At 34.4% G+C, this 12,743-nt stretch overlaps 2 protein-coding genes across 2 annotated transcripts in view; both read left to right on the forward strand.

Moving 5' to 3' along the window:
• LOC127066607 (uncharacterized) overlaps positions 1-12,363 on the forward strand; it is a 35,237-nt gene extending 22,874 nt beyond the window's left edge. The window contains exon 2 of the mRNA XM_051000485.1: positions 7,760-12,363. Within this exon, the coding sequence (XP_050856442.1) occupies positions 7,760-9,718 (1,959 nt within the window). The 3' untranslated portion in view covers positions 9,719-12,363. The remainder of the gene's footprint in view (positions 1-7,759) is intronic.
• The window catches only part of LOC127066608 (nuclear receptor subfamily 2 group E member 1), a 74,962-nt gene that overhangs the window by 35,488 nt on the left and 26,731 nt on the right, over positions 1-12,743 (forward strand). The window lies entirely within an intron of this gene.

Here is a 12,743-nt window from a genome sequence, read left to right on the forward strand (position 1 = left end):
TGGTATATTTCTAATATGGCTGTGTTACGATAGTTTATGGAATTTCTAATCGTTTTCTCGTTCTTTAAACGTTCGATTGTTTAAACGCGAACGAAGCAAAACTTTCTCACGCTTCTTCCTACTTTTCTATACCTTTATTCGAACGGAGATTAAACGCGTGAATTACGATCGATCGCATAAACGTCTGTGCAAGTTCGTTCGAGCCAAAGATAGAGAATGTTCGAAGTAGAATTGAACTTATCCAAGCTGGTATCCACCTTTCTTAGAATATTATATTTATGCAAATCGTCTGTCACAGTGTAATCGTCGTATTTATTTCTATTCAATCGAATAGTCCCATATCTAAGTTCATATCTTTACTATTCGCTTTTTAGTATTTGCGATTATTAGAAACTGGCTAATAGAATTGAATACGAAGTTATTCGATTACGTCGAGTACACTTTGGAGATTTTACTCTTATCTTGGCCGAAGCTTATTTATATATTTTAACGCGAGATTATGCTTGCGTGTATCTTGTCGTTATTATTTTGAAAAAAAAAAGCAAGAAAGAAAAAAGGAAAAGAAAATATTATCATTACACGATAATCATGAAATAATAAATTATCATGATGAAAAGGTTTACTTAATACGATACTTATATATATATATATACTCGTATATTTGATTTATTTAATAAATCTGACGTCTTCAAGTAATTACCATAATCATAATTTCATATCTTTGGTTACAAAATGATCTTAGCTTAATATATAATATATTAATTAACCTAAGATATATTTTAGGTTAATATCTTAGGTAAAAAGAAAAACGATCTATTTATTTATCTATTTATTTATTTATTTATTTATTACGTACGATTTAAAAAATTCGAAGCGATTTATTTATTTTTTTTTTGTTCTCTTTTCTCTTTCTTTCTTTCTTTTTTTTCTTTCTTTCTTTCGGCTATATCAGAACGTCAAAGGACAATTAGCGAGACTCGAAAAAGAGTTGCTTACATTGGGCGAACGAGTTGGACGACATATAGGGAAAAGAAAGAGCACACCTAACTCCTGCGTCTACCACGCCCAGAGAACTGGTGACCTTGATCGGACCGCTCTTTCGCAGATTCCTCAGAACCTGATGTTGTTCCTGTCATTTATTTACTCGAGAGAACATGGCAACTCGAACGATTCCACGATCGCGTGCTCAACGATACGTCTGCTTCGACTTCCTAACTGGACGAGATTGTTTCCCGTTAAACGAAAGGCTTACTCACTCCTGTATTCTCTCCTTCGATAAATTAAAACCCTTTTAAACGAACATAATTTCGATCGTAAAGAGACTTCCGATTGAATTTATGAATAATTTGTTGTTAGAGATTTCACGATATTCCGATAGGGATATTTCTTTTCTAAATATCGAAGCTCGTAGATCATTATTTATTTATCTATTTATTTATTTATTTATTTATTTATTCTTCTTCGAAAGCTTGCAGGTGAAAAAGAAAAAAAAAAGAAAAATATTTCTAATTAATTAAATCAAACATTTTTTTTTTCTTTTATTTGTCACGAAGTCATCCGCAGATTTAGTTGTTGAGATAAAAAAAGAAAAAAGATATCTGATATATCAAACAGATATCTAATTGTCTAATTAGATTCAACTATCTTTTGCAATCAAAAATTATTCTCTTTGGTAACGTTAAAGTCTAGTAGATATTATAGATACATACAAAACTGTGACCTTGAATTTATTCTACATCAATTATTCATAAAAATCTATGAATGATGACCCCAGTGGCGAATCGATCGATTTGTATACGTCAATATCTCGATTAATTTAATCCTAAATGAAACGTAAGAATAAAAATCGATTTTATATAAATGATACGGCATATACATATACATATACATACATACATACATATATACATACATACATACATACATACATACATATATATATATATATATATATATATATATATATATATCGATGGATATATAGTATTTTATTTATAGTTTCGTTCGATCGATCCATCACCCTCGATTGTTTAACTCTTAAAAATTCTTAATCCTAACGAATAGGTCGAGCCACGTAATACAATAAATCCGATTCGTTTGAATCATAAAAGCTCGCTTGTTACGATTTCGTCACTCGATCCGACTCGTAATCAACGGACCATTATAAAAGACATTGAAATGGGGGCGAGGGTATTAAAAAGTTAAAAGAAAAAAACAGAAGAAGAAAAAAAAAGAAAGAAAAAAAAATGTGTTCGCGGCGCCCACTCTTCCTCAAACAAATCCGTGATTCCTTGACGATGACGGACTCGTGATTGTTCTTAAAAACGCAAACTGTGCCGCACCTGCATATTGTTTATAACATACACAAATATACGCACACACACACACACACATACACATATATATATATATACATTTATACACGCATATGTGTATCATAAAAGATCTCATCTTAAAGTTTCTATCTCGTACCCACGCGAATTCCATATAAAACATCAACGCTCGTTGATTGTCCTGCCGATATTTTTTCAATCATTCAGTATATCTAATTATCTTTATCTTATTTATCTTTCTTTCCGCTACGATATTTTCTCTTTTATTTCTTATCTGCGTTATTTCTTTCTTCTCTCTCTCTCTCTCTTTCTCTTTCTCTCTCTTTTTTTTGTATGGAACATATGTCTTTTTTTTTTTTTATTAGTAAGTCGTTTATATCTGATTTAACACCGAGACAATGTTAATAATTAATTCTTCGTGCGATATGATTATTTTTTCGATTAGATACCCGTTGTCCTTTAACTGTGATTTGATTTTTCTTTTTTTTTCTTTTTTTTTTTTTTTTACTTTTGTTATCGTTCACGCATATATATTTTCGAATCAATTTTTTAATCGATGATCCAGTAGAAAATTTGATTAATACTTGTTAGCATTACTTATCTTTGTACTTGTTAGAAGAAGAAGAAAAAAAAAGAAATATTTATTTTTCTAATTACGAAAATCGTATTAGACGTATGACAATGTCAAAATCCTATTATCGGTCGTTTCGATATACGATTTGAGATATCGTTAAGAATGAACAAAAAAGAGGAAAAAAAATATTGAAAAGAAAAGATCTATAGATACAAGTCCAGCGACTTGTTAGTTCATTGAACTCAATTATCTCTCTCTCTCTTTATCTTTTTTACTCTCTCATTCTTTTTATTGCAATTTTAATTAATCCGAAGTAGCAAGTGAGAAAGAGGAATTATTAAATAACAAAAAAAAAAAAAGAAAAGAAAAAGAAAGAAAGAAAAAAAAAAGAAAAAAGAATTTCCGATCCATCAGGGTAATCGTTATCGATATTATTTATCTCGACGAAAGAACCAATCAATGATATTACATACTTATTAGCTGATATCGATCTAAGCAATGTATATAAATAGATTTAGAATCTTCTCTTCATTCTTTATTTATTTATTTATTTATTCATTTATTTATTCATTTATTAATTCTTTTATTTTTTAAGAACGTTAGAGAAAAACACAGATGAGTTTATACACATGCATACATACAAATAATATTGCATCCATACATTTCAAATTCGTTCATAATGAATTATCAATGACTAAGAAACTAAATGATCTCTTTCTCTCTCTCTCTCTTTCTCTTTTATTATTCTTTTCATCTAATTCTAATTCACTACTAACGTCTGTTAGCCTTTCAACAGGAAATCATTCTAGTTCTACCAGTCGTGCTTGACTTTAATCATCGTAGGTGCTCGAATATAAATCGTACGAAAGCGTATGCAGATGTATGTAATACGTACGTACGTATATATGTATGTATGTATGTATATAACACGTATGTATAAATATATACACACGTATATACATAAATACATAAATACATACATACATACATACATATGTGTTTGACGGCCATGCGTGCAGCACTTACGGATTTATGGCAACGGGCACGAGCCGAAGACAGAATGATTAATCTGCAAGAGAAGAGACTCTCCACCGAAATACGAGTCGCTTCATCATTTTATACGATCTTTCTCCCTCTCTCTCTCTCTCTCTCTCTCTCTTTTTTTTCCCTCTATATCTATCCATCCATCCATCCATCTATCTATCTATCTATTTATCTTTCGCTCTTTCTATCTTACACATAAAATCGGTAGTTAAGCGTTTCTACGCTATCTCCGTCCTTGTCCAATTCCATTATTATCTTACATATCCTATATCTTCTTCTTCGTCCTATCGACTAAACATTTCTACGTTTGAACGAATGATTAATCGCCATTCTGATCGTTTAAAAATTATTACGTAGTAGGTATGTATACTTATGTGTGAAACAAACAAAAAAAATATATATATGTATATATATATATATATATATATATATATATATATATAAAAAAGAAAAAAAAGTATAATAAGTTGCGACGTATCGACTTTCGTGTGTAATCGACGAAATATTCTCTCTCTCTCTCTCTCTCTTTCTCATTCGTTCTTTTTTCTTTCTTTCTCTCTCTGTCTCTCTCTCTCTCTCTCTCTAACACGCACGTGGCCTTCTCTCTTTTCGCACAATGTAACAATGTCGACGACGAATTCGGAGGAAGATAATGCATTGTCGCGGCCATCGTAAAGTAGCTGTCGGCGTGACCACCCACGCACGTTGAGCTTGTTGCTCATATCTTCTTCTTCTTCTTCACTCCTTCTTTTTTCCTTTTTTTTTTTTTTTATTATTATAATAAAACTATAATAAGAACTAAGGAGGGAGGAACGAAAAAAAAAAGTTCCAAAAAGATGAAAAAAAAAAATAAATAACAAGGCAAACAAAGTCACAGAAACATTTTCTTCTTTTTTTTTTCCTCTCGATATCGCTTTCATCATTCTCTATCATTTCATTTTATAGAAAAGAGATTTGAAGAAAACAGAAATAAAAACGAAAAAAAAAAAGAGGAGCAAAGAAAAGATTTATGATCTAGGCAATGACTTCGATCTTAGCTGCGACCTTCCAGAAGTAGCAAAGTTGTTACGTTCTCTCTCTCTCTTTCTCTTTCTTTCTCTTTCTCTTTCTCTTTGTATTCTCTTCCTCTCAACGAAAGAAGAAGCCGGACCTCTCGGACGAACTCGACAATAAAACCGAACTCTCCCGACGCCTTTAAATTATTAACGGCGCGGATTTTATGCAGTCGGCCTCGCGCATAAACATTCTCGCGAACTTTTCTCTCTTTCTCTTTCTCTCTTTCTTTCTCTCTCTCTCTCTCTCTCTCTCTCTCTCTCTCTCTCTCTCTCTCTCTCTCTCTCTCTCTCTCTCTGTGTGTGTGTGTCTGTTTTTTTTTCTTTTTTCACTATCTTCTTCCTTCTTCCTTTCTGTTTCCAGTGGCCGGGTATCACGTAATAAGAACATAAATTAAATTTTATAACCAGACAGAAACGTTCGAGGAAGGAACGTTTTATCGAAAACTCCTTCTATCCCCTTCCAATCTTCTTCTCATTCTTTTTATCTATTTGCTTTTTATGTGTAACATTAACAGTATACATTGTTAAAGTCGAGGTTAATGGTGAATAATAATGGATTAACATTTGTGAGGAACGGATTATTATTATCAAATAAATAATCGATCGATCTTGTCTTTGGTCTGCAAAATATGAAGCTGACAAATCGTATAAATAATAGATATTATGGAATTAATTAAAAAAATATATATATATATTATAGAATAATTTGAAAACATGATAAAATAATTCATTTCATAAAAAAGAACAATATATATATATTATTACATTATCCTACAAACGAGTCGGACATATTATATATAATAACACGTTCTCGCGTATAAAATAATTATTTGATTACTTTATTTGTTAATCTGTCGTATGATGTAAAAGAAAAAAAAAATATAAGAAAAAAATCATGATTATTGTTCATCGATTATTTACTTGCGAAATAATTAATTATTTTTGTTATCGTTCGCGAAGAAAGAAAAAGTGAAAGAAAAAGAAAAGAAAAACAAAAATAAATTACTCGACACTCCTTTACGATTCACGTTCGATTTTTTTTCTTCTCTCTCTCTCTCTCTCTCTCTTTCTCTTTCTTTTTCGTTCGGATGCTAATGAGAAACGGTGGTTTTAAGTAAGGGCCGATGTTCGATGCTATTAAGTTCGATTGGGCGACGGTAACAGAAAAAAAGAGAGCGGAGATCAATAATAATTCTTTCTGATCTTGGCGCCAGTCTTGTATGCGAGAGAGATAACAAAATGCAATTTCCATAAACGTGGATCGTGTAAGAGGAAGCTTCTCTTTCTCTCGTATTTTAAATGAGAAGAAAAAGAAAAAGAAAAAGAAGAAGGAGCAGGAGGAAAAATAAAGTCGAATAATAATTAGCAATCGAAAAAAGGATTACAACAAGTTCTCACGGTCAAAATCGGATACCTTTGCCATTACGATATTATGATGATTTATGACATCGAAATTATTCTGACACCTCGACCTGTATGATATAAGTGTGTGTGTATTTATACACACACCTTCTTTTTCTTTCTTCTTCTTGTCATTCGCTATTTCTCTTCACAGATCACAGTCGAAATAATACTATTCGGATCTATTGTTTGCAAATATGAGACGCATTTACGAGATCGTTCCGGTATTTTCGATTTTCTCGAATCTATCTTGATCATTCGATATATACATACATGTAAGTTCTCAGATTCTTTTTCTCATTCATAAGTCAAAGATCGATATGTTAGAAAAGAAAGAAAGAAAGAGGGACGAAGATAAAGGAAGAAAAATAAAAATGCACTGTGAGAAAATAGAGTTTCGTGTAATAATTCTTTTTGTTTTGTTTCTTTTACTTCGAAGGAGATAACAAATAAATTATCAACAAACAATAAGTATATATGTATATAAAGAAAGAAAGAGAAAGATAGTCGCGGAAACTTCATGCAAATAATTTTTTTATCAACGTATAGATCATTCCTATGCGGATTACTGTAACGAGAAATTAAAGAAAAAAAAAAAAAAAAAAATTAAAAAGATAAATGAATAAATAAAAAATAAGAAGGGTAAGAAAAAAGAATCTTTTTTGTTTCTTCTAACTAAAACGTTCGAACCGTCGTATAAATATTGGAAAGGATCGGAGTTAAATGGGACATCCTCGCGTTAAACTCGATCGATCGTCCTTGTCCTTCCGACGGTTTCACGACACATATACGTATGGTGGTATACCACCCACACGAGCATCTAAAGATATCAAAAATGACGTTCAACGCTTTTTGTACTTTATACGAACGATAAAGTATATCCTCCCCCACTTCTCCGCCCGCTTGGAGAACGATCGAGTCGTAAAGAAAAACAAAACGAAAAATAAAAACAAAAAAAGAAAGCAAGAAACCCTCTCCCCCTTGTCTTCTAACCCCCCGTTCCCACAAGACAAAAAAAAAAAGGAGAAAGGGCGAAGTGGTATAACACACTCGAAATAATTCGGCATTTATTCGTCGTTTATTAGATTCGTACGAAGATGAAATTTATTTAACGAAATGGAACAAACGACGAATAACAAATTGTTGGTGAAACTTGAAACAAATCTTAAGTAAAATCGTTGATAAAATTTTATTTAAGGATGGAGTAGTTGGTAGAGGGAAGAATGATACAACGAATTTAGATGTTATTAGATTTGATACAAGCGAGGTATATCGTTGGTGAACGATATAATAAAATGTTAAGGTATATTGAATTGTCTGGTTAACGCACGTGCCCAACCTCTTTCTTTCAGGTACTGCTACAGGCGGCACTGGTGTGGGAGGAGGTACGAGCCGCACCGGCGAAGAGAAACGACATACTAGCTGGGACGGAGTTCCTTTCGGTCTTCATAAACGGCGCTATGGCGCCGGCGCCACAACGGCGACGAGGATTCCGTCGAGGTGGTCACTCGTCATCGTCGTCGTCGTCGTCTTCTTCGTCTTTGTCGTCTTCGTCTTCCTCGTCGTCGTTATCGTCTTCATCGTCATCGTCGTCGTCGTCGTCGTCGTCGTCGTCGTCGTCGTCGTCTTCTTCGTCTTCGGCCTCATCTTCGTCGTCCACAGGTGACAGCGTTAGCTCAGAATCGCAACACGAAGCTTCGATATACAGAATCTCGAGGAATCCGAGTGGCCGAACAGGTAGCGTCGCTAGGACATCCCAAAATTCATCGGGTGGACGTAATCCCGACGAAATCGTTCGTTTTTATCCTATAAGCCGTGAAAGAACGTTCGACAATGGACAACAAAATCTTGCTTCGCTGATCGACGATCTCAGTATGGCTACGAGCTTCTCGCCGAAAGTTAACAACGATAATAATCAATCGTCCAGGTCGAACGGCACTGTTGTTAGCAATGTTAGCAATCAGAGAGGAGCTAGCAGGCAAAAGGTTATAGGCGTGAGCGTAACTTCGACGGTCGAGGCTACACCATACAAAGTCAGAGTTGAGCATTACGATAGCTCCGACGCTGGTGTAGTAGTCACCAGGCCGCCTACTTTCATTTCGACGTCTAAGAAAAATTCCGAGAGGTCTACGTCTAGGACTACTTCACGGTCGGTAACCGAGAGATCTACTTCGCCTACATCGACAACTACATCGAGTACTACGACTACTACAACCGTGATGACGCCTTTGCCAGCTCGTTTGGTCACCGAGGAACTTACTAACATCGTCTCGGAATCAAATAGAAGCGAATTCTCCGTCGACGAGGGTTTGCCGAGAACGAGCTGGCGTCATCGCGGATCGATCACTCCAAGAACAACGAGCAAACATACCTCGGTATACGGATCGTCCGATAAGCAACGTTCCGAAAGCAGTACTATATTGGGAAATGATAATCCATCTGGTACCGAGGTAACCGAAGAAAATTACGAGCTATCCGAAGAGAATTCCGAGCCACACGAGATACACGAGGAACCGATGGAAATCGATTCGGAGCAATTACAGCCGCAAGGTAGGAAAGCCGGTAGACATTACGAGGGTTCTCACTTTAACAGAGCTAATTCGAAATACGGTCAATCCACGAAAGGTTTCAAATCGTCCCGACAATACAGCGAGCCTGCTAAGGTGTACAGCGAACCTGCTAAGGTTTACGGCGAACCTGAAAAGGTCTATGGCGAGCCAGCTAAGGTCTATGGCGAACCGTCGAAGGTTTATAGCGAACCAGCCAAAGTCTATAGCGAGCCTGCTAAAGTGTACGGGGAGCCAGCTAAAATATACGGTGAGCCTGAAAAAGTCTATGGCGAACCCTCGAAAATTTATTCAGAACCATCCAAGATCTATTCCGAGCCAGCCAAAATATATTCCCAGCCATCTAAGATCTATGGCGAACCTAGCAAGGTATACGATTCGGAAGGACAACCGTTGATTAGAAACGATCACGAATCAGGTGGTGAACCCGACGAAGAGAATTACGAGGTCGACGAATCCGTCAGCGTCGGTACCAATGGGAAAGCTTACGGTCCACAATTGACGATAACCGAAGCACCAAATTCTTCGGACGTTGAAGATGGCCACAAGGTCGGCTACGTCGAGGAAGGTCGCAATTATCACAAGTACAGAGTAGAGGAAAGGACACCCGATGGTTTCATCGTTGGCGAATACGGTGTCGTCAGTCACGACGATGGCTCGCTCAGAGGTGTCAGGTACACCGCTGATGGTACCATAGATCCTAGACTGATCTACGACGCACTTATGAAGTTCCTGGCTCTCTGAGGATCGAAAGAAAAGTCGATAGAAGAAAGAATGGGATGATCACCCTGGGAAGCCTATTAAAAAGATAAAGCGAATGATTTTCGTTTCAACGATCGTTGTCAATGGAAGCATTAGTTTTTTTCAATGATCCTATTTTATCATATTATTTATTTTAATAGTTGCGATGAAAAAGAAAATACGATTCCGCGTATAGATCATCCTACTTTTTAATACTCGTGTTTGTTGCAAAAAATGTGTCTTCCATTGACCGGTGGTTGAACGAGAGATACGCAACGACTGATTTCTTATATTAATTTTGTTTTCTTCTTCTTCTTCTTCTTCTTCTTCTTTTTATATTTTTTCTTCTTCTCTTCTTTTTACTACTGTCTCTTTCTTTCTTTCTTTTTTTCTTTCTTTCTTTCCTTGCCAACTCAACTGCCTCAGAATATAATTGTTAAGCGATCGAAATTTTTTTTTAATCCCTTTTTTTTTCTTCTCGTTTTTCTTCTTTTTTTTTGTTTCTTTCTTCTCTTTTTTTTATTTTTTATTTTTCTTCCCTTTTTATTTAAGACGACAAAATATGTCGGACTTTGACAATTGATCGATCGATCGATCGATTGCGAGATCGATGACGAACGAAAGTTGTCCTTTCGTCGATAGAGAAAGTATCGTGAACTTTTCTAACGTTATTGTGTCTAAGTACGTATGAGAGTGACCTTCGTCGATGATCGCTTCGCATGCTAGCCGCCTACTCGAAACGATCCTTCTCTCTCTCTCTCTCTCTCTCTCTCTCTCTCTCTCTCTCTCTTACTTTCTCTCTCTCTCTCTCTTTCTTTTTTCGGACTTTCGAAGGCTATATTTGCATCGATCCTGTTTTACGAGAATCGAATTGGTTCAGGTATTAAAAGGAAAAAAGAAAGTAAATAAATACAAAAAAATGACATTAACGATGGAGGACATTCGTTAGCATGATGATAAAGGACACGATGCAAAATGAGATTAAAAATAGTGTTCGTTTCGTAATAGGCAAGTTTGGGACGGACGTTCCTTGTAATTTGAATGATTTTTCTCGATTTTTCTTTCTTTCTTTCTTTCTTTCTTTCTTTTTTCTTCGTCTCTCTCTCTCTCTCTCTCTCTCTCTCTCTCTCTTTCTCTCTCTCTGTTTCTTTCTTTTTCGTATCTCGAAGGAAAGAAAAAGAAGAAATTTGAGAAAATACGTGCGGTACGGGCGAACGTTCGATAATTAGGTAAAAAGTAATATCACGGAGATGACGCTTCTGCGATGAAGAGGTACACGAAATGAGTAGCAGCTGCCCGAGCCTTTTGTTGGGATATAAAAATATCATTCCTTTTCTTTTTTCTTTTTATCCAATGCGCGACAAAAAAAAAAGAAAAAGAAAAAAAAAAGAAATTGAAGAATTCCTTCGATCGATTTTTTTTTTTTAATTCTTTTATGCAGAAAACAGAGAAAACGAAATTGAAGAATGCCTTTCGATTGATTTTTTTTATTATTTTTTTTTCTTTTTTTTTTTCTTTCTTTGTAAAAGTATAAAACGAAAAAAAAAAATGCAAGAGCCCGTTCAATCGATTCCTCTTCGTTAGTTTTGTGTGTGCTTTTTTTAATCGAACTTTAGAAAAAAAAAAAGAAGAAAAAAGGGAGAGAGAAAAGTAGAAGAATTCGTTCAATCGATTTTTTTTTTGTCCATCCTTCTCTCCAGAAGGCTCCGCCGCTGCGACGAATTTTACCGACTTGTCGCGGCAGCGTTTTCGACGGCTTTAATTAAGTAATCTTTAATTTTAGAAAGTAAGTCTAAGTTAATGTTAACGTTAACATTATAGTTAAGCTTGAGTTGAATCGATTTCAGTTGAATTGAGTTAACGGAACGAATTAATTGAAATGATTATTAATTATATTTTGGGAACGCACACTATAGTCGTTTAAAATATCTTCGTTTACGTCATGGATGTATGTATGTATCTCAATCAAACGAGAAACGAACTTTTAGAATTATCTATCTATCTCTATCTTCATCTCTATCTCTTCCTTTCTTTCTTTTTATCTACTTATTTCTTTTTTTTTTCTTTCTTTCATATCGTTTTAGAACGCGTTAGTTCATTCTTCCTCATTACCTCAACCTTTCGAGATAAGTTCCTCTTTCTCTCTACGTAACGATGCCACTGTGTAATTCGCATGTCGAACTCAAACGACCTTTCGACGAACTTTATATCGTATCGTTCCCTTCGAGAGACCTAATCGAATTAAGAAAAGAAATTTGTGAAAGTCCAGCCCCCTTGTATAAAAGATAATATCTTGAAAATATTATCTAGATATAGTTTCTATCGTTCTTCTTCATTTTCTTTCTTTTTCTTTTTTCTTTTTTTTACTTTCTTCTTCTTCTCTTTTCTTTTCTTTTTTTTTCTTTTCTTTTTACATTCCTTTTTGTTGTCCTCATCTATATCCTATCAGTGATGGCGAACTGGTTTTCTTTCTGTTCTTCTTCTTCTTCTTTTTTTTATTTTTTTTTGTTTTGTTTTCTCTTCTTTCCTTCTTTTGTGTCGCGATGGCGCTCGGAATCGAATTAAAAAAGAAATGTTTCTATTTATCAGTATCGATTATATGGATCGAGTAATTTGAAAGAGTAATAAAATAAATTTGTAATATTTAATACTTTTGTATTTTTAATGTTATGGCAGGGGAACAAAAAAAGAAAAAGAAAGAGGATGAGATCGGAAGATTTCGAACGAGTTTGATTAGAATTTTGATGCGATATATTATATTTTGATTGCGATTATTTTGAAATGGTAATTTTTCTTCTTTTCTTTCTTTTTTGTTTCCTTTTTTTTTGTTTTTTGTTTTTTTTTTCATCTTATGTCAGACGACGTTCGATCTATCCTGGTATTCTATTAATTTAGTAGATATTTTTTAAGATCTTTTTTTAAGATCTCTATACTCTTTTTTTTGTTTTTCTTTATTTATTTTTTTTTTGCAATAATTCATAAAATTTTTTAAAGATCTACTGATCACGGGTTCGCCATCGCTGATTTG

This window comes from Vespula vulgaris, chromosome 10 (genome assembly GCF_905475345.1).
Source record: "Vespula vulgaris chromosome 10, iyVesVulg1.1, whole genome shotgun sequence".
Taxonomy (NCBI): Eukaryota; Metazoa; Arthropoda; class Insecta; order Hymenoptera; family Vespidae; genus Vespula; species Vespula vulgaris.